We start from the raw sequence: 23719 nt of genomic DNA, 5'->3' as shown, positions 1-23719 counted from the left end.
ACTCTGCTTCTCTCTGTGTCCCTAACAAGTTGAGCACCTCTTTTCAGGTAGGGCTTCCTGAAGGTGTGGATGGGAATGGGTCTCTGAATAGGGTGAGCTTCACTGGCAGAGAGTTCTAGCTGGGAAAGCTAGGCGAGTGAATGTGGCTTTGTTTATTGTCTCTCTTATTAGAGTATGGATATATTCTCTTTTTCCTGGGTGTGTTCTTTCCCACAGCTAACAATATCTGCTGCTTCTTAGACCTTCTTGCTCTAAATGAACAGTTGTGTTGTTGATAGATTAACAAGACCAGAGAACATAACATACCAATACCTGGACAGAACAAAATCTGCCTCTTGCAGGAGTTTAACAAAACCATTTCCCTTGCCCAGCTTTCTACTCAAGTATGTGATTGAAGATGGGATTCCCAGACAAGAATTCTTTCTCTCTCTCTCTCTCTCTCTCTCTCTTTCTCTCTCTCTCTCTCTTTCTATAGTAATATGAAAGTAAAGTTAAATTGTAGAAAAAGGGAACAATGAATGGTCTTTTCAGTCGAATCTATCCATCTTTGAGGCTGTGCTCTGCATGGATCTTGGTAAAGGCCATGGGAGATTCTCGGTCATCATTATTTTGCTTTGTGTTCCCTTCAGCTTTATAGGTTTAAAATTGACCCACAGGTATTAGGCACATAAACATTGTGGGCTTGGTATTTGAAAGATCCAAAAGTGCATACTAAGTGAGACAATGTTTGAATAGATATACTGGACTACTTCTACACGAGTATGGGTATATTTTATGCATTAGTGGTCTGGATATAGTCGTCTGCAGGAATTGCTTGCACAGATAATAGGATTGAAAAGAAAGAAAGCAGTTTGCTTATTTTAAAATGAGAAAATTAGCCAGAAATTGAGAGAGATTAAGGAGACAGAATCTAGAGAGTATGTGTCCACAGAATGGGAGAGAATGGATGGAGGATGGCTTAGTCCCAAGCTAAGCTGTAGCCTTCTGGAGGATGGCAATTGCATTTGGAGTAAGAGAACAGCTGCAGACCTCCATGTGTCACTTTGAGAAATTTGCCTAGATAAAGGCTCAGTTTCTTTATCTTTAATAAGAATAATACTGTTTACAGAATTGCTCTGAACATAAAATGAAAAAAAATGTGTATAATTTGTTGAGCCAAATAAACTCTAAAGGATAAAAAAAGAGAGAGAGAGAGAGAGAGAGAGAGAGAGAGAGAGAGAGAGAGAGAGAGAGTATGTGTCCACATCTGGTTTCGTTTTTGCATCTGTGTCCTGACCCATTGATTTGGTCACCCCCCCCCCACCACCTACCCCCCATTTGTTTTATATTCAGCACTTTGGATTATAATGACTTGTCAACCAAAGAAGACCCTTTGACATTATTTTCTCAGCTCTGGAGTATGAATGTGTGGATATTGCATATATTTGTACATAGTGTCAGAAATAGAATCGGGCCAAATTCTTGGGAAATTCCCTACTGCCCTGCAGCATCTTCCCTGTTGGCTGGCATCAGGCCATCATTGTGAAAACCCAGCGCGGCTCAGACTTCCCATTATTGCGATAGGGTTTCGTCAGATGCGTTTTGCCTCTCAGCTCCTCATTAAGTTGCAAGCAGAGAACGCTTTTCAGCTTCCAGTTCTGCTTCTCAATTAAATTAGAGGTTCTGTTTCCGATATCTCCCATTATTCACAGAATTTATGTTGAAAACAATTTTTAATGTGATTTTTTTTTCTTTTTAGCCCAGAAAAAAATTGAAGTGTGTCATTTAAATCCGGAAACATGAATATATTGTCTTCAACATACTTTGTTTTGGTTTTAACACCAAAGTTTAAGTTGTTGAAAACTTATTAATATGCCCTTTCTGTGCTTAAGAATGGCACCTGCTGTGGTTGTTAGGTCCTGGCTTCATCTTCTGTAAAGTGGAGCAGTTACTAGCTGGTGGAGGATTCCATAATGTGCTGCACATTAAATGTTTGAAGCAATTTCTGGCACTAATAAACATTCAATTATTATATATGTTTCTTATTCTTTTGGATATGCTCTTTGAAAAAGTAATTGGTATATAAAAGCTATCAGAATATTTAAAAAAAGAAGTTCTCAGAAGATGAAACTATCCCATGATTAGACTGCCTTTTAGCATTTTGTTATAGGGCTTTTGATTCTTTGCTTCATGCAGGTACAATTTGGATCTTGGATTTTTGTTTTCTCATATGCTGCATAAATCTATGAGCTGTTTCCCCTGGGCTAGTTTTTTCCCCTTCTCATTTTCTTAAATGTAAAATTTCAGGGAAAAGGAATACTAATAAGGACTGGGAGTGTAACCCAGAGATATAGTAGAATGCTTGCTTAGCATGTGCAAAGACACCTAGGCTCAATCCCTAGCACCATCAGAAAAAGAAAAAGAAAGAAGAAGGATAGTATAGTAAAATGAATGATAGTATAGTAAAATGTGCCAATCACTCAACTTCTGTAATTGTCATATTCACCCTTGCTCCTGGTTAAGTCTAGAATGCAAGCTCTTTATTTCATCTACTCAAGATCTATGACTTCAGTCAGAATGTCCTGCAGGCCTGTTTCCCTTCCCCTTTGCTGACCTGTAAATTCAGACATACTGAAGCAGCACACTTTACCCATTGACTTCTGACCTACATAACACCGACTTAACACATCATTTTGTTAACAAAATTTCTAACATTTTCCAAAAAGAAATGTCCTTGAGAATTTGATTGAAAATGAATTTTAAAAGCTGAATGGCAAAAAAGAAAAATAGGCAAATTGTTTTCACAATTATCATCAATTCCCATTTTACTAGGCCCTGTTTGATTTTTGTGTTCTTGAAATAACCCTGGGGCATCTGGCAATGACTTTGGCATTCCTCACTGGTCCTAGGTGGCCTGTTTGCAAAAGGAATTTGCCCTCAGTGTGAAGAATGAAGTTCTGTAGGACTCTGACAACATATGTCTTAAAGAAATATTTTTATATTTTTACATATAAAACTACATGTTCTTGGCATTCTTAAATATCATCAATGTCTTTTCTTGTTTTGCGTATTTAACGACTTAAATGTCACCGTGTTTGAGATTAATATGTTTCCAATTTGGAGAGACAGAGAGGGAAAGGGACTTAAAATTTTTTAAATTTAGAACAACATTGAGTTGACCAAGTTTTAATATATTTCTGCAGTGAAATGCCTTAAAACCACTTATACCATCCACTATAACCTTCTGATATGCATCTAAGATTGTTCCTACTTGAACTCTTTTCTGGCTGTTAGTATATGGAATTTCTTTATTTCTCTCTGTCTCTGTCTCTCTGTCTCTCTGTCTCTGTCTCTGTCTCTGTCTCTCTCTAATCATTTTATGTTCTGATACATCTGGCTTTTTGGCCTGTTAGGCTGCTTTTCAGATTCTAGGACCAGCCTAGCTTTGAATTCTTCCTCAATGGAATTCTTCTTTAGCTGTAATTATTATTACTTTATTTTTATGTCAGGCAGTCTTATTTATATAAGTTGTATCTATTTAGAAGAACAATATTGGAAGGGTTATTTTTATTAAAAAGCTCATAATCCAATAACCGTTGAGCATCCTATTTAGGAGATAGTTTTATAATATTCAGTGAGAGCTTAGTATGTACTGAATTTCTCTATAATGAAGGTGTTCCTACCTGAACCAGAAATACTCATTAGACATTTATGAGCAGTTACACGCTAGCTCACTGCTGGCCTTTGTTGAGTGGACACTGTCTTTACCTTCAAAGAGTTATAGATCTTAGTAGCACAGGAAGGTGCCACAGGAGGCAAATAGTGGTCAGTGACATTTGATGGGTGTTTGCATGAGGCAATCTGAGTGCAGGGACTGAAGGAATGCTGGAGGGGTGAGGAGTATGAGTGAGATCAGCAAGGGGTTAGAGGTCGCCAGCCAGCCCCTGTCAAATCCTCATCTTTCCGTGCCTCTCACCTTAGCTTCTCTCTTTTCAGTTTCCCCTAAACCAGCAGCTTCTCCCAGATGCCTGGTTGGCTCATTCTTGCATGTGAGTGAGCCATCTCTGGCTCTGACTCACCCGAAGGCCCATCAAGTGTCCTCATCATCTAGCAAGAGCCCGTATGTGTTTGTTCCCAGCTCCTGGGGAAGGGAATGCAGGATATGGTTTAGCCTTGCAGTCAGTGAGGGGATGGAGCTGCAGTTAAAACGTGGTCTCTACTGATTACTTCCTTCGGATGGCGGAGGGTTGGAGCACCAGGAAGAGTGGGAAGGAGCTGGCAGCCTCCTGTTGGCCTTAAAACCAGAGGTGATGAATGTGCAGCCATCAGGAGGCCTGTGAGGTGCCAGATCACCTTTCCTGCCCCTCAGGAAAGGGACTTTTCATTGAGGAAGCCATACAGTCATGCATTTAACCAACTGTGAGTGCACTGTGATAAATACAAGGAGCTTTCCCCAGAGAGAGGGAGGGTTGGCAATGTATCACACTGTGGAAGTCCTGTCTGCACAGAGGGACCCTAGGGGGCCTGGGCACAGGAAGTGTGGTGTAAGAGATTTGAGGTCACAGTGTGCTGGAACATCGTGCCTGTGTTTATACAGTGACTGCTCGGTGCACCTATAATTTAGGAAGATTTGTAGAGATTGGTACAGTTTATTTTTCAAGTAGCTAATACTGGTCTGGATTTGCTTCTGCTTTACTTTAAGTATTTATAAATATAACTGTTGTTGTATAACGTCCTTTTTTAAATATAAAAAAATTCAATTTGAGCATTAAAACCATTGAAATTTAGACTTAAGCATTAAAATTTGAGGTACTACTGCAAAGAAAATATTAAACATTGAGCCCATGCTTATAATTAATTATGGAGAAAAGTCAGGAATTTTTCTCAAGGACATTTGTGTATCTATTATTATTTTTTATTCTTGACTAGATAATGAGCTAGGCTGTCTTTTCAACATAAAAAGCAATGCTTTTTTTTTGTCCCTAGACATATACTAGAGCTAGCTACTTCATAAAAATAAAATATTATTTGGATTTTTGTCATTTATTGAAAAAGTTTTCTAGTTTTGTTACTTTTGCTTCTTTGGGGGTTTCTTATGCATGTGGTTATCACATTATCTAACTGGGTCTTTTTGTGCGTCAAAAGAAATTGTGTTACTTTGATATTTTTACTTCTTCCACCTTCAAATAAGCCTCCTGGTGTTAGAGCAGCAAAATTTTACTATCTTTGGCAGTTCCAAATTAATAACTCCTTATCCCTGAATAAAAGTAAGTGAATCAGGTTGAAATACTGCCTCCATTTTATTGATTAGGGCAGTAGGCAAATTATGCATGGCCTTTGTGAGTGGTTCAAATTTTATAATCCACATTCTTCTCCATATTAACAATTACCATTGTTAGCAAAATGGAGTGAGAAGCTAAAGCCAGGAAATAGTACATATGCCCTGGATTTCATGGCAGAAACTGGAGCTAAACTCTGTTTGGCTGATGATCACTCTTTGAAGCTCTGATGATCTTTAGGGAGAAACCCGTGTTCACAGATTTTAGTTTGCAATTCTGTCTAACTGCTTGGAAATTGTCAGTCAAATAAGGTACCGCTCTGTTTCCCTGAATATGACCATAGGAGTCTGAAGATGGGTAGCACTCAAGATGAAAAAGAGATCCTTCTTTCCTGCTAATCAATTGTACCTTCAATTTGTTGGTTTTAAATTGAAAAGAAGGAAATGGGATATGGTTGTGTCTGCTGTAGGGATTCCAGAGAGCTGACAGGTCCTGAGAAAATTCTCAGCAGGGTGGTATTTCTGTGAAGTGGCAGATAGAACCCCTTTAGATAAAGGCAATAGCGCACACTTTGCTGCACATAAAGTGGTATCCTCAGGGTGAACTCTGTAATGCCACCAACTTTATGACTCATGAGTGCTATACTTTTGCAATATAATAAACAAGTAAAGATGAAGGGAGAATTATATTTCTATACCAAGAGCCACTTGGCCTTTCATTACATAGGATAAAGCCATGGGCCTATTAAATTTTTAGTGACATTTTCAAGTAGGGCATTATCTGTGACCTGATATGCATGCATTGAAGTGTTAAGATACTTAAGAACAAAATAAAATAAAGGGAAGGAAGCTGTATCCTTTGGAGCGAGATTTCTAGCAGTGTTCTGAAGCACTTTCTCAGCACCCAACCTAGGATTCTGATTTAGCTACTTGTGTGTGTGTGTTCTAGATTATTCCTCTACTGTTGGATTGATCACATACACTGCTACATTGATACATGCCTTTCTTTTTAATTTTTATTTTTAAATATAATATATTTTTTAGAGAAGTTATAGATTCACTGAAAAATTGAGAGCATATGCAGAGGTTCCCCATAATCCCTTGGCCTCCATTATCAACATACCCCAATGGAGTGATGCATTTGTTATAATCCATGAACCTACACGAACACGTCATTATCACCCAGAGTCCATAGTTCACATTGGGGCCCTCTCTTGGTGGTTTGGACAAATGTAAATGCAAATTCCTCATGTTTGGACAAATGCCAGTGACGTGTATTCACCAGAGTAGTTTAATTGCCCTAAACATGCTGTTTCTGCCTGTTTACCCTCCCACCAGCCTCCAAGCCAAACTTTACTGCCTCTGTGGTTTGCCTTTCCCAGAAGGTCACGTAGAGGAAGTTGTGCTGCGTGTCACCTTTACATATGGGTTTCTTTTACTTAGCAGTATGCGTTGAAGATTCCTCCACGACTCTTCATGGCTCCGTGGCTCATTTCTTTTTATCACAGAATAATACCCTACTGTGTAGATGTATCCCATAGTTTATGTGTCCATTCTCAGTGCTTTTTGTTTCAACTCATTTTTCTTGGGACCAGGACTAAGGTGAGGTGTGTGACATGCTCAGGGAATCAAGATGAATAATATTGTAGAACAATTTTTCAAAAAATAAAAATTCATACAGCAAAAATGATGAACAAGGCATTAACATTTTAGGTAAAGAGAAGATCCCACCAAGCCCTGTCAGTGTCACTGATAATCATAAGCAGAATTCCCTGTATTAGTAATGCACACAGGACATTTTTCTCTTGCTATGAAACCTGGTTCTCCTCTGCAGAAATGGCTCCCCCTGAAAAATCCTCTGGTAGAAGTGCTTTTCTCAGAATCGTCATAGCATTGTGCCTAGAGGTGGAGATGGCCTCTTTGCTCCTCATTTCCCCCTCCAAACTACTCATCCCCTTTCCTCCCTAAAACGCCATCTATCCCATCCATGAAGTAATGCACCTAAACTCCACCACACTCTCCTCTACCGGTGGGAACCATCCCTAGCCTCTTCCCTTTCAGGGGCACAACCCCTCAGTCTGTGAAGATTTTAGCTTCTGGTGTTCTGTCATGTAGTACAGTGGTCCTCCTTTGTGACTCATGAGGGATTTGGGGGAGGGGTGCAGGTACTGGGGATTAAACTCAGAGGCAACTGTCCACTGAACCACATCTCAGACCCCTATGTTTTTGTATTTTATTTAGAGACAGGTTTTCACTGAGTTGCTTAGTGCCTCACTTTTGCTGAGTCTGGCTTTAAACTTGTGATCCTCCTGCCTCAGCCTCCTGAGCTGCTGGGATTACAGGCATGAGCCACTGCATCTGGCTTCTGAGTGATTTTAATGGTGAGCTCAGTGATCCCTCCTGTACTCAGTTGCTCAGGTCATCGATTCCCTTTCCTTTAGGGATCTTGCCTTCCTCATTCTTCATTGTCTGTACCCTCCTATGATCCTGTTATATACCTTGTTGTTACCAATACTTGCAACTCCTCCAAAATCTTCATTTCAGTTCACTGGCTCTCCAAGTACTACTTCTCACTGCCTCCCTTCCACTTCCACAGCAGAAATTCCTTCGCCCATTCACAATTTCAAAAATAAACTGTGCTCACTTTTGCCACTTTAGATTCATAGCCCAGAGTTAGAACCATGCTGTTGCTCACATTCTCAGTTCTGTCTTTCCATTGTTATTTGTCTGGCAAAGCAGCTCATTTTAGAGATATGTTCTTTTTATTAACATTTTCCGTTCAAATCTCTGCTTCTTCTTGTTATTTGTCAGTGCTGAGGATTAAATCCAGGGTCTCAGGCATTGGAGGCAAGCACTTGACCATCTCCAGCCCTTTTTAAAGATTTTATTTTGATACAGGGTCTAAGTTGCTGAGCCTGGCCTTGAACTTGCAACTCCTGAATTGCTAAAATTATAGGAGTGTGCCACTGTGCCCTGCTCTGCTTACTATTATTAATAAAGAGAAGTGGTTTGATATTTTACTAGTAGATATTTCAGTTGAGTTTGACAGTGCATTCCAAGTGCTCAGCAAACATCACTAGGTACTAAGAACAGTAATATAACAATGTAACAGGGGGATACCGGTTAGTCATTGAGGAAACAGAATTCATGAGTGACAGTTCTTTATCCAAGTGACACCCTTGAAAACTTTGTGATAAAATTTTCTTATGTTAATTGCTTTGAATAAAGAGATTTTTATAAAGAAATCTTCCTTGTGTCATATTCTATATGTAAAATGTTTAATTAGTGAGATAGGGGTCAGTTGAATTTCAGTAAATTAATATCTCTAGGTAGATCTACTATAACATTTATTTAGAACATTACAATCTATGGACCTTATACTAGTTTATTTTACATAAAAAATGACCCCATATTTTTAAGAGTCCCATACCTCCCTCCCTCATTTTTCCTTGTATTCCCCCTCTGGAAAAATATTTGAGGTCTGAATGGGTGCAGTAAAATCCAGGTCACACTGCTGGATGTTTTAAATGGAATGTCCAGATGCTTTGTCACTTGGACCTTTTCCTTTACATTGAATCTCTTTAGCTTAGGTCAGAAGTGGAGCAGGCTTGGATGTTTGGGGCTTAGAACTACTTTATCATAATGGTGGAGGATCATCCAGTGGTCGTCCATGTCAAAGTAACAATGTCCTCTTCTTTCACACTCTCCCAGGTCTACCCTGAGCTGCAGATCACCAATGTGGTAGAAGCCAACCAACCAGTGACCATCCAGAACTGGTGCAAGCGGGGCCGCAAGCAGTGCAAGACCCATGCCCACATCGTGATCCCCTACCGCTGCTTAGGTAAGCTGCCAGCTACCTGGCTGGTGTTGAGTGGTCTAGTCTTTGGCAATGAGAAAGGCTGCTCTAATCAGGTCAAGTACATCGACTTTTCCTTCAGCATCCATCAGTGCATTCCACAACTGTGGATTCAGCTAGCTGTGGATCAAAAATATGGAAACAACAACAAAACTGTACCGATCATAGACAAACTTTTTCATGTCATCATTCCCAAAATAGTACAGCATAACAACTATTTATATAGCATTTGCATTGTATTAGGTAGTATAAGTAAGCTGCAGATGATTGAAAAATATAAGGAAGGTCCTTGGGAGGTAGTTCAGTGGGTAGAGTGCTTGCCTTGCATGCATAACACCCTGGGCTTAATCCCCAGTACCACCAAAAACAGCAACAACAACAAAGAGGAGAATGTACATGGGTAATATGCAAATAACGTGACATATAGCAGATGAGATTCTATAGATTTTGGTATCCACAGAGAATTCTAGAACCACTCCCCCAAGGATACTGAGGGATAATGGTACTTGTCTATGCTTTGAACTATTAAGATGGTATTATATGTTCCAATAGTACAAGGGCAGTATTTTTGAGCTCTCTGCTTCAGAATTAATTTATCCAGGACTGATGAATGAAAATTGCTTAGTGATGGGGTCTGGGAACCCTTATTTTACCAAATCTCATAAATGATTGTCATTTATACTCACTCCCTAGCCTGGTAGAATGGGGCCTCATGTATTTTCATCACACAGACTCCATAGCAGAAAGATTCCAATGTGAAGCTGCAGCGTTTTGCTAATTTCTTGAAAAGCTTTTTCTTATAATATCTGGCTATTTTTTTTCCTGTTGTTGGTGATTAGAAGTTGGAGTTGGGTTGATCTGAGGTTTAAAATTTCACCTTTGCTTTTTATTTCTGAAATTGAATTTTACGTGATCTCATGATTTTTCCTCTGGAAACACCGATACAAGTTTTTATTAAATATGACTTGGTCCTTAATCTCTTCCTAGCTGATATTTTCAATATAACCAGGTGTTGCAAAAAATCCGCAGTCTTTGCTCTGGTAACTGCATCTAGATGTTGTCTACTAGTTTATTCACTGTGTGAGGCTGTAAATATGGTCATAGAGATCCCTATATGGAGACGCTGGACAAATATTGATAGGCATTCTGATATGACTTCTTATAAAGGTTAAGAGGAAGCCTTAAGGGAAAATCCTTGCTTGCCTGTGCAAGGCTCTGGGTTCTATTCCTAGCATGCAAAAGGATAAAAGAAAGACAGAAAGGAAGGGAGGTAAAGGAAAGAAAGGAAGGAAAGTCCAAATAGCAAGTTGACAAAGTAAATAACCACTAGAGATCTGGATGTTATCTGGCCAATTAATGCCATAGAGCTCATGGATACTGTTTATTTATGTACATAATTTGAGAAGTAAATGGAAAATACTGGAAATTTCATCTGGTGGATTTACTACTCACAATGTAACTGAAGACAAAGAGTCTAGAAAAACAAATTTTTTTTCCAGATTCTTAGATATTTGATAATTACAAGTTTCCTTGTTCTTGATATTTCTGGTTCCTACATGCTTTATAAGGCCTTTTTTTTGGGGGGGGGGTCTGGTCAGGAAGTAAAGATTTAATAAATAAGAAGAGACTAAGCAACATGTAAATATTAGATACAGAGCTCCTATTTCAGGAAATGACTATGGAGGCTTATCTGTCTCCAGGAACTGTGTACTTCAGACTGCTTTTAAAATGGCACCAAGAAATAGTGCAGAGCCGATCCAAGCCACTACAGTCAGAAGGTAGGCCATGAGTTAGTTACTTAGGTGGCCCAGACCCTGTAAATTGCTTCTTTCACTTCTCACCTTGCCTGCCCTATGCAGTATATCAAGTGCATGTTCTGTAGGATATAAACTCATGGAGTTCCTGACTAGATCTTTGAACATGTGTTATCACATAAAACACCTGATAGAACCCTCATGTCACATCAGAAGTGAATTTATGTTTAAATATTATGTTACTCAGAAAATTGTTTCATGATTCAGAATTATTGATACTATAATTGACTAAAAGCTGAATTCCACAAGAAAATTCCAATTTATTACACAGGGCCAATAGTTGAGATAAGTATTCTTTGACCCCAAATCAGGTGTTATCTCCTCCGTTGGCCACATCCCCTAACCCTCCCAGAGACTCTCAAAAGCACTACTTTATTTTATTGAAAATAAAAAAAATAAACAAAAATTAAAAAATAACCCTGCAAAAAAGAGATGTAAAAAATGTCCTAAGGTTTATGTATGAAGCCAAAAGATTTTATAACACTGTGAATACACAAAAACTATCAAAATATTTGTTTTTATTGTGCTTCATGCACTCTTTGGGGAAACAACAGCCTAATTAATTTGAGTTCTAAGAATTAATCGCATTTAGTAAATGTCACCTTGTTAGTGGTGTTGGTGACCTGTCTGTCCTCAGCATATATTTTAACCAAAGAGATTCACTTCAAACTGTATCATTTCACTGAAACATGCTTATAGAAATGTACAGGATGGACAGGGGCAAGGAGAAATAGAGAGAAACCCATCAAATAATTGTCTAAAAGACTATGGGTGTGGTCAAGAGTTAATTCCTGCCAGAGCCTTGCCTTCAGCACATACAGATCTCTCTTTTTCCTTTTGAACAGCTTCTGTGCTCCTTTGATGTTGATGTGCATAATTCAAGGGGACAGGTCACTTGTGACCTGTCCAGCAAATTTCCCAGTTCTGGTTTAGTATCTGATATGAAATGAGTGCATTGACACTAACTGTTTTGGACATCCAGCAGGGACTAGATAATCATTAGCTATTCCCAGTAGGAATTTGGCCTGTTTTAATCATTTATCCTATTTCTCATCTTAGAAATCCCTGCTCCTTCTCCACTGGACCTGAAATGGAACCTCATGGGACAAAGAGAGCATAGATTGACTCTGGCTTTGCTCTTGAGCTCAGGTTAGAGTTAGGGATCTGGGCCTTGCTTGTCTCTTAGGTAGTTTCCCAAAACTCATACTAAAGAATTACACAAGGCATATAATATACTGATGATGTGTAGTCTTTGCAGAATGTGGCTTATATTTCAGGAAAAGGAATTGAAAAATATCAACATATAACTCAAGTGCATTTTATTTATACAAATGTTGTAACATCCCATTAATTTTAACACTGTTTTTACTTTCTTTTTTCCCCCCACTTTAGTTTTTTCTTTTCTGCCTGCCTTTCTCCTGATTTCTTAATCTGTTATTCATTTCGATATTAAGTGTATAGGCCATCATTAGAGTATTTCTTCTGGAAGACAGTGTTAGTTCTATTAGTCTTTTCCCTCACAGGAGTGCTTATTGAGAGTCAGAGAGGTTGGCTTTCTTGCTATAAGTCCCACAGTTCTTCAGAATTGGGACTACAGCCCCTCATTTCTTAATTTTTAGTCTAATGTTCTTTACAATATACATATAAAAATTATGTGTTAGAACAAATATCCATCTGATTTCTAAAACCAACTCATATAAGCAAGACTGTGAATAAGAGCAATAAATAACACTTTTTAAAAAAAATTGCCACAGTATGTATAATATGTCAAAATATACTCTGCTGTCATATATATCTAAAAAGAATAGATTTTAAACAATCACCACGGGTATTGCCTTGGTCAAGGTGACTACCATGATGCCTGGCACAGGATACATCTCCATGTGATACTATTTTCTATTTCATAGTAGTAACAGTATCATTCTTACATATTCCTGCTGCTTGAAGAAAGAACTGCTATTTAGCATTACCTAAGTACTGTAAGATTTCTGACTATATCCTGATACATCCCTTAGACAAAGGAGATTTTTACTAAAGTTACTTTTCACAAAGATGCCATCTAGAAAACAATATAAGATTGTCTCAAACATTAACTATAGTAAGATTCAAAACAAAGCTTGGAGAGAGAAAAATGAAGGTTATGTGTGGCATGCACCTCCCTAACCACCCTAGCAGATGAAGGATCCAGTGTTGCTCTGGATGATTTCTCTCTAAATCAGGTGCTTTGGACATCCTTGCTCTACAGCATCTCACAAGCCTCGGGGAGATGGGGACAATGGATCAGGTTGCTGTCACCACTTTCTTCCCACAGAGCAGATGATTTCCCTTGGGAGTGAGCTGGCTTTCTCAGTTCACCCTTTGCTTTTCGTAGTACTTCTGGAACCAGAATGTACGCTCTGTCTTAATCTTACAAACATTGTATTAATTATTGCACGTGCAATTCAGTGCCCATCATTTATCATCACTCAGGGAGAATTATGTTTTTGTAAAGCTTTCAAATGCTTTCCATTTGAATAGCTGCTCTTCATGGTGTAATGGATCCACTATTGAAATTGGCACACTTCTGCTGTCGCTGACCGGCGAAGGCAAGGCGCATTGCATAAGATAAATTACTGTAGATTTACAGGGGCACAGTCAGGTTAATAGCATAATCCAAAGGAAGAATTAGAAGTTAAAGAACGACTACCTGAAATGTCATTGTTTCCTTTTATAATTAAGACTTTCCAAACATGTAAGTAGTAATAACCAGGAAACTGCTCAGTATAGTCAAATGAGAAATTAAAGGTATTCAATTATTTTCATTTTGAATTTAGTTGTTGTAATAAAATTTCAATATAAGTATTCCTTTTTTCTATGTGGCAGCTTCTGTGAATGATCTCTAGCTATCTTAATCATTAAGGTTGCGAAGTATGTATTTGATAATGATAGATATTGGACCATGGGAACTCTTTGAGCTTCTGCTAAGCAACAGTTCTTTTCAGATAATCACACAATAGAACAATACTCAAGAGTATTATGTAGACTAAACCAAACTTCACACATGGGAGTGGGGAGGGAAGAACATTTTTGTCTTCAAAGATCTTGTAAATGTTCGGAGGTCCGAGCACAGTATTCCAGTGTGATAAAACTAAGAAGTGCTTTTTTTTGTGGACTCAATATCTTTCAGGCTTTTTTTTTTTCTTTTGGTACTTGGGTTTGAACGCAGGGGCACTCCATCACTGAGCCACATCCCCAGCCCTTTTTGTATTTTATTTAGAGACAGGGTCTCACTGAGTTGCTTAGTGCTTTGCTTTTGCTGAGGCTGGCTTTGAACTCACAATCCTCCTGCCTCAGCCTCCCAAGCCTCTGGGATTATGGGTGTGCAAATTCGGTACAGCCAATTTTTATACCACCTCCAGTAGTACCCATTAAAGCATAACTATTTACTTACTTTGAAGGGAAGAGTTAATTATATCAAGAATACTGAAAAAATTAAGAAAAACATTTTTTTCTCAAGTATTTTAAGACTTTTAAATAAGTTATTTGATGTTTATACTTGATGAAAGAATTGACTAAAAAGTATGGGGGTAGGGAATGTGTTATTTTTATAGTTACAAACAAAAAAAAGTCACAAATATAAGAAATGACATCAAGACAGCAATGAATCTAAAACCAGAGTGAGAGGTATTTCAATTTCAGTATCAAAGGGTGTTACAAAATGTTCAGATTTTAGTAGTTGACACAGAAATCCCTTAGTATTTGTTTTTCTCTCTAGTCTAGGAATAAATTCTGTTATCTTTCTTTATCACCGCAGTCACTGAGTAGCTTCATTCAACTTTCCCTCTTTTCTGTATCCCTTGATAAATTTCACTTCTTGCTGCTGGTGCCTCCCAGGAGGATTCCCTACCTCCCCTCTGCTGTCAGTGAATCTCCGCTTTGGCTTTGAACCCTGATGGTAAAGGGACTTCCCAGGGAAACAGCTGTACATCCCTGTGCACGGCAGGTAGTGCAGACTTCAGGGGGAGCGTGGGGAGGGTCCCAAGAGGGGAAGAAATGGTACCAAAGCATTAACTGCATTTTAGGACTGGCTTGGACTTTGCATGGTTTTACATATAGTTCCCTTGAAGAGTTTGGGAAAGATATAGTGATGATGAGTGCATAGAAAGTGAAGCAAATCTTAAAATGGGGCAAGTACTAACTTTTTATTTATTTATTTATTTTGTACCAGGGATTGAACTCAGGGGCACTCGACCACTGGATCACATCCTCAGCCCTTTTTTTGTATTTTATTTAGAGACAGGGTCTCACTGAGTTGCTTAGCGCCTCGCCATTGCTGAGGCTGGCTTTGAAATAGTGATCCTCCTGCCTCAGCCTCCTGAGTTGCTGGGATTACCGGCGCATGCCACTGTGCCCAGCAAGTACTAACTTTTGAAAAAGAGTTAAAAATGTATCAAAAAGTTGTAAAATACAGAATTACATCACTGCTCAGTTATGAGCCATTTGGGCATCATGAGATTTATCTGGGCTCACATTTTTGGAGATTTCAGCCCATGATCAGTTGGCCCTGTTACTTTTGGGCTGGTGGGGAAGCAGCATCTAGTTGCCTCAGGGACACAGGGGCACGTGGTTGGGCAAATCCCATTCACCTCCTGGTGGCCAGGAAGTGAAAGAGAGAGGAAGTAGGGGGGCAGCCTTCCAGTATCTTCTACAAGGGCATGTCCCTGGTGACCCAACTTCCTTCCACTAGGCTCCACCCCTCAGAGGCTCTACCACTCCCCACAGTGCCACCCTGGAGATCAAGCCTTCTCTGTGGGCCTTTCAGGGACATTGAAGATCCAAACTACAGCACATAGTCCTCATGCAAATGCCAGATACATGATAACTCTGTACTGCTACAGTGGTGACAGGAAGGAGGTAGACTCTGGTGAAATTTCACCCTCCATCGTTCGAAGACCTAAAGTGGAAAAATGGAGAAAAGAGCTGTTTAATACAGAGCTGAGAATTACAGGGACAGGGACAAGTAGCAGAAGAAACAGCAAAATGAGAGTATACTTTAAAGTAATATTTCTGTAACCTATAGTATGCTGTCAGTATAGCGCATCATCTTTGAATATTGGGAGGAAACTCATGAGAGGGTGATGGGTTTGGAGAAAGTATTACAGTCAGTAGATCTGGGGGCCTCATGAGGAAGGATAGCGCTCTTGGTAGAGAATAAATAGTGCATGGTATCGTAAATGAAGGATGCTTCCCTGCAGTACCAGTAAATTTGGAAGTGATTGGTTTCTGTTCAAAATGTAAGCTCTTTGATGAGTGGGACTTTTTTTAGTCACTGAAAATTTCCCAGAGATTTTAACATGTCATGACATGTAGTACATACTGGCTTTTTAATTTTTTGTAGCCCTGGAGATTGAAAACAGATCCTCACACATACCAAGCAAATACCTTATCACTGAGCTATATCCCCAACCCTTTTTTTTTTTTTTTATTTTGAGACAGAGTCTAGCCACATGGCCTCAAGTTTTGCGATCCTCCTTTCTCTTCCTCCCAAGTAGCTGGGATTACAGGTATGTGCCACTGCACCCAACTGCACAGTATATACTTAATAAGCATACAGCAAATGAATGGAGGATATACTGCATGTTGGAAAAGGGAAGGAAAAGGAAAAGAAGGAATAAAGTAAACACTAGGGAGACAGAAGACATGGACCAGGAATTTCACCTGCCCAATAGACAGAATTTCTGACATTATGACATGTGTCATTTACTTCAAAACTCTTGTGTTGCTCAAGAGAAAGGGCAGGTTTTGTTGTTTTTTTGGTACTGGGGATTGAACCCAGAGGTGTTTTACCACTGAGCCACACCCCCCCAGCCCTTTTTTTTTTTTTTTTTTTGAGACAGGTCTCATTATGTTGCTTAGGGTCTCACTAAGTTTCTGAGGCTGGCTTTGAACTTTCAATCCTCATGCTTTAGCCTCCTGAATCTCTGGGATTATTGGCATGTGCCAGTGTGCCCCACTTAGGGCAGTTTTTATTTAGCAACCAAAAAAATAACATAAGGATCCTCCGATAAGGAAGACAGCAAGTGTTCTAGATCTTAATAAGAAGAACTAAAATTTAGGAAATAGGGTTAAACCCCTTTCTACATATGTCTAGTAAAAATCAGTGTGCACCAGAGGCCTCTGTGTTTAGAGCAAAAACACAATATTAGATTAGTTTTACTCAGTGTCCTGAGCTTTTAAATATAATGATAAGCATCATTTTAATAAAAACCCACTTTTAAATGTGATTCGCAGTGGTTATATAGATTTTGGAAACTTGAGATTTTTATGTTGCTCCTTAAGAAATGGGATACTAATTGCGAATGTCAAACATTAACTCCACTCATCCTATTTAAAATAATGTCTTTTACTGAGTGATTAGATGAATCTGGTGTTTTAGTAGTTATCTGATGTAGATGTAAAGACTTCCCTTCTAAAGTTTAAATCTTTTTATGCCATTAATACTTGGAGGCATTCTCTTGCTTTATTATTAGGCACCTGTATTTTCAAGAATGTCACCCCACTTGAGTTCCCCCAGATCTTTCCCTTTAGTGTTAACTACTTTACCAGAATATGGTGCGGCCTTATTTTTTAAAGTTATTTTTTTGAAAATCTAGATGTCACTGAAAGAAGATTCCTGTATTTACTGGGTGGAATCTGGATCAGCTGGGAAGACAGTTCATTTCTCAGGGCTGCAAGATTCCTATGAATCAGCCTTATAACTCTTGCTTTATTGAAAGCTTAATGCAGTCATAAATCAGGGACTTATGGTATTCTCTATGCAGATTTAATATGAGGAGGCTCAGTGATATTCTCAGTATGCCAAGAAATTATCCTAAATTTTATGAGTTAAATAACTTGAACGTAGTTTTCTTTTTCCATCTTGTTCCCTTCTTAAGTGTTTGGTCAACGTTCTTGGTCACATCATGAGTACCAGTGCACATGTGTTTTCTTCAGTTTGGTTCTTTAACCTCATTGTTTCTGATTTGACTTCACGAAGACCTTTGGCCTACTGACCCTTTATTTAATTTTATCTACCAGGAATGTTTTGTCTTTTCGTCTTTTCCCTATTTTTCAGAATAGGGCCCTCACTCCAGTCAGTTGACCCCACGTCTTCCTTGAATCCTTGCTCTGTCCCTTCAGAGCCAGGCTTCTTGATGTGGTGTCAAAGCACCTGTGTCATCTTCCTGGCCCCAGCTCCTGCCATGGTTGGCTGTTATCAGTCATCCATCCCTTTAAGCCCAGTTGCCTCTGACGCTGTCACATCCTTTGGGTCCTCTCTGTCCCATGGCCTCTCAGTGGCTTCCAGCTTTGATGATTGTAGCCTTCTCCCCACATCATCATGCCGCCGGTCTGTTTTTCTTTCTGTCTCTCAGGCACATTTTCTGCCTCTTTAAGAAATTCTGAATATTGGTATCCTAGGTTGTCATTTTCTCACAAGACACATACTTGCCAGAAAACTCCATCAGAGCCGTGGTTTGGCAACAGCCAGTGTTGACCATCCCTGAGTTACCATGAGTTCCAGGAAGTCCCTGAGTTACCAGGAAGAGTTCAAGGTCAGGCCCCTTCCTGTGGAAGCTTCACCAAGAATTCAGACTTGGTGCGACCCCTGGAGTGTAGGCTCTTGCCCTTACTGGGGCCTTCATCTAAGAGATGCTCCGGTTCCTTATCAGTAATGGTAGCTGAGGCTGCAGCTCTGAGGTAGAGTGCTTTTGAAGCTCCAGGGAGGTGCCCTGCTAGGAACTGCAAAAGAAACCAAAACAAAAGAGCACTAATAAGTGATAAATCTGAGGCCTTAGATGTATCATTTTTCTCTGTTGGTTTATTGTTGGATATTATTTGTGATAAAAGCATAGACTTACTCTCAGTCTTTATTAAAGTTTTCTGCACCCTTGATTTCATGCATAAAAATTAATTAGATTTAAATGAACTTAATATAGAAACCCTGCTATTGATGCAGAAATAGACCCCATACTGGGCTCTCACCAGAATCAGTGGTGGTTGTTATTTCTTTGCTTTGCTTTGCTTTTTTTCCCCCTGCCAGCTAATGACACCTGTTATGCAAGAATAAAATTAGTCAAGATTAAATCCCTATTAAGTATTCATGTGCTGATTTTTAACACATTTTAGAGTGGTAATATATCATTACATATAGTCTTCTTAAATTTGACTTTTAAAAAGCATTTTAAATCCTTTAACTTAAATATGAAATTTCTCACCCAGTAGGGTTTGTTTTTTTGTTTTTCTCACATAGATATGGTCTCAGGTTGGAATTATCACCTTAAGCTGTGAGATCTTATACTTATTACTAAACTGTATTACCAGGAAGGAGAGAGTTAAATTAAATCATTTGAAAACAAAGCCCAGAAAACTGCCTAATGTAGGAAGGCCAATTAAAGAATTCCTTAAATGAGTCAAGAATGACAAGTGCCAGAAATTCAGGAAAACACGCATATCACCCATTGTTACAGTTGATGAATGTTGAATTGCACATGAGACTTGATATCAAAGATGCCTTTTGTACTTGGTATAACAGTTGGCTTTTCAGTACAACAGCTCTGTTTTCCCAAAGGGATGGCCTACTATAGATGGCCTTAAAAGTACACATCTTCCAGGGACTTATATAAAACCATCTCCTAAGGGTTTGAGATAATCCAGACAGTTTGAATATAAGCAAACAAACAAAAAAAATGAATGCACATACAGAATATCCTGCAATGGTATAAGCGGATGAGGTGGGTGCCTCAAAGCCAAGAGAGGAAACTGTCCTTTCTCTCCATTTTCCTTCCTTGAAGGTGAACTTGTACACACTCAACTGTTAAATGGGGATTGCTTGAAGTTTAGGTAACAAACATCTTGCGGCCTTGGTTTTGTTAGAAAGTTTGCCCTTCTACCTCCAAATGATAAGTCACTTATACTTTCTTAAGGGAGTCTGCTATCCAGCTCTTCTTACCCAAATGAGTCTTTCCAGCATTCTTCCAAACGACAACGGTTTTGATATAAAGCAACTCCCATCCTAACTTTAACTTTCCTTTAATGTACATTTTAGTCATCTTTATCATTTTAAATGAAAGACAGAAACTGTATTATTTGGAAGAAAGAGAGCCCCCTGTACTTATAAGCCTTTATCATTTTAAGTGAAAGGCAGAAACTGTATTATTTGGAAGAAAGGGAGCCCCCTGTACTTATAAGCCCCCGGCCCTGTACTTATCATGTTTCCTCATTTCTAAATGTTAAATATAAAATGAGAAATTTGCCTTCTCTAAACTCTTCTCATGTGCCTCCTATGTTTGATAGAAGCTTACCTTGAAAAACTATTTAAAGCTTAGTTTGATCTAAAGGCTGAACTTCAGCTTGCCTGAAATGCTTGCTTTTCAAAATGTTTGCTCCCTGGAGAGGTAACTGAAGTCTGCCTTTTCATGTGACTTTGGATTGTTGACCTGGAAGACTTTGGGGGTAATGCAGGCGGCTTTGGCATAGTTCCACTGCTTTCTGGTTTGAGTAGGGCCTAGGAAGAGGGCGGGGCTCACTGTGTACAGAGGGGAGATGTAGTTTGGAGATGTTTGAAGCCTGAATGCACCTTTATTTGATGCCTTGCTTTATTGCTTAAGAGAATTTTAAACTGCTGCATCCATAAATGTGCTGCAGCTTGTAATGACGCATATTTAAATGATTTTGCATCAAACAAATGCATTTTCTCTTTGCCTGGTGTGTAAAATTTGAATGACACTTGTGCTGTGTCTGAAGGGAACAGACACTTTCATTATCAAGTTCAGTCAAGCAGAAAAGTAGCAAAGGGAGCAGAAATTTCCATTTGCATCTATGATTGAAGTTGTAGTGATAAAAGAAAATTACTAGGTTGAAAAAGAGCCCTCTTCTCATTCTGCTATATGACGCGGGATTTTGTCAATTTGGAGATCGTTTTTTGTACCTCTGGGCAGGCACTGATCAAAAGTCTCAAATTATACATATCCTTTAACTGACCTGCAATATTTCTTGTTGTTTTGTTTTTTCTAATTATCTAGAAACAGATTCTGTATCATTTTGTTCTTAAAATTTATTATCCATTAGTTATAAAAAACTATTAGTTTTATGTACAATTATTAGAGATTCATAATACTTTAATTGTAACAGCAGGTGTAGACAGATAACTCAGTTGCCGTCATAGACCACTGCATTAGAGATGTGGATCAGCATTCCAGGGGAGTTTTTCTACTAAAAAATAGTTAGAATCAGGGGCTGGGATTGTGGCTCAGTGGCAGAGTGTTCGCCTAGCATGGGCAGGGCCCTGGGTTCAATCCCTGGCACCCCACATAAAGACAATTAATAAAATCAAGGTTTTGGGTCCAACTACAACAAAAATAAATATTAAATTTAAAAATTTTAAAAAATGGTTAGAATCTACTTTTTGAATCCTTAATGTAGTTATTTCTTCCTCAAACCTTCTTCTGTAAAAGTCCAGAAATTCACTTAGTTTAGCTCTCTGAGGGGTGATAAGCCATAGCAAATTGATTTACAGTAATAAAACTAATCCTTGTTTATAAATCTGAATGTCAATTTCTAAGTACACAGTGGCATGGTAACAAAAAGAGAGATTCTGATTTATCTGGAGATCTATCCCCACTAAAAAGATGGCATGGTTTTTAAAAATCATGACTCAAAGGGATGTAGGTAATTTCTACAAGGTATTTAAAAAAATGTGTTTTTAGTTGTAGATGGACACAATACTTTTATTTTTGTTTATTTTTATGTGGTGCCAGGATAAAACCCAGTGCCTCACACATGCTCGGCAAGTGCTCTACCACCGAGCCACAACCCTGGCCCTCTACAAGGTATTTTTATTGAAAAGCTTGATGAATTATGATAAAGTATTTTGTTTTTTGTTCTATTAAATATTGGGTTTCTCATCCCTAAATGCTGTTGCTGGTAGAGTGACAGAATTCCGATACTTCATTTTTCTCTGCTTTCACAGAGCTCTGGAAACTTGAAGCAATGGTCTTAATACTTGGTAAAAGACTATGCCAGTTTCAAGTACTCTATCCAAATTTCTTTCTGGCTGGCTCTTTTGTTTAATGCAGTGACATCTTTTCCCACTCTTTTTTTTTCTTGTCATAAGACATTCTGACTCCCTGAGGAATGGCTCAGTGTTCTCTGGGTGCCTTCCTGAGATCTGGTGAAGTTGACTGAGCACTTGATTTTGGTACGTTTGCTAAAAGCAATACCCTCCAAGTGGAAGTGCCTAGCAAGTGCTAGGAATGCCACGTCAAAGGTCAGAATTGCAAGAGCAGAGATTGTTGACTCCTTAGGCATGAACAGTACAGCTGTGTGACGGAGTAGGAAGAGCAGAGAGGAGAGGACGGTCTCACTTTATAATCAGAATTATGGAAATGTAGGTGAATGAGAGGAAAGGAGTGATGAGTTTGAGGTGTGTCGTGGAGAAAAGCTCTGCCTGGGTTGGTGGAAGCTGGGGAAGGAGACGGTGTGAGAGACAACCAGGGAGCTTTAGGGCTGAGATCAGTGTGTGGTTGCAGTTGACCTCAAAAGTAGAGTTGCTGATTGCAGGTTGCGGGAGCGGGGCCAGATGGTGAAGGGTTGGCAAGAACAAGTCAGGGGCTTGAGAGTGGCAGTCCACAACTCTGTTGAGGAGTAGTGCCTCTTCCTGTCTTGATTATAGCCTACCTCACACATGGGTTTCTGAATGTGAATGGAAAACACACGCTGTGTATTTTTACCTCCCCATATGATTTAAGGTTTTGGTAATAACTAGTGGTTCTCTTGCCTCACCGTACATCATCTTGGTTGGTATTTTGTAAGCAATTATGTGGTTGTTTTTTTTTTTATTTTTCAATGCCCCATATATAACCCTATTTAATTGCATCTTTAAAAGATTCTCTGGATTTGACTTTTTAAATAAGGTACAAAGAAAGGAAAAAGGGTTAGGAGAAAGCAGCAGCCAGAGGATGCTTGTGTTTTTAACAAACAAAACATAATTTAGGAGGATCCCCTACAGGGTCTGATTTTAGCTCTTTTCTCAAGAAAGGACTGAACTCAGCTGCAGGAGGTTCAGGTTGAAAGGAAGCCTTGTTTCTACATCTGAATTGGTCACATCCCCATAAATGCAAATTACAACATGAGAACTGCAAAAAGTGAAATAGAGGAAGAAGGGTAGTTTGCTTGATAAATAGAGTTAATGGTGATAATAAACAGCATCCTAGTGGTCCACCATTCAATAACTAAAACATCTGCTACTGAAATAACAGAGAATGAAACTAATCGTGCAGTCTCAATGTATTCAAATTTAGGATTTATGGTTTTTCTGACTTATCTTTGGCTTTGGATTTTCTCCCATAACCTCAGACCTGTCCACCATCAACTCATCTCTTCTTGAATGAAATTCCTGATCTCTAAAATCTGATGCTAAGTCTGTGCTGCCCATTGCTGACCACCAGCAACATGTGGCTATTAAATACTTAAACATGGCTCATCCAAACTGTGTCAGAAGTGTAAAACATACAGCATATATAGAAAAATTAGTATAGGAGGAAAATAATAGAGAATGTCTTAGTATGCCTGTATATCAAAATCACTAAATCTGCCTGAGTCATCACATTGCTTTTAAATCTAGAACTCTTTCTACTATATTTTGCAATTCTGTAATTAAACAAATGACAAGAGAGGAGCAATATGGCTTTTATGGATGTGTGAAAAAGCATCAACCCTTAAGATGATACAAAGCATCCAATCTATGGGACAGAACAGAGCTTAGACAAGATACGA

The 23719-nt window shown here is 38.9% G+C and overlaps 1 protein-coding gene across 6 annotated transcripts in view; it reads left to right on the top strand.

Moving 5' to 3' along the window:
• APP (amyloid beta precursor protein) overlaps window positions 1-23719 on the top strand; it is a 248829-nt gene that overhangs the window by 65068 nt on the left and 160042 nt on the right. For all 6 annotated transcript variants that reach the window (XM_081302873.1, XM_081302874.1, XM_081302872.1 and 3 more), the window contains exon 3: window positions 8969-9098. In XM_081302873.1, the coding sequence (XP_081158999.1) occupies window positions 8969-9098 (130 nt within the window). The remainder of the gene's footprint in view (window positions 1-8968; window positions 9099-23719) is intronic.

The sequence above is a fragment of the Spermophilus citellus genome, assembly GCF_964194105.1.
Source record: "Spermophilus citellus genome assembly, chromosome: 7".
Lineage (NCBI taxonomy): Eukaryota > Metazoa > Chordata > Mammalia > Rodentia > Sciuridae > Spermophilus > Spermophilus citellus.
This window is presented reverse-complemented; position numbering and strand designations above follow the sequence as displayed.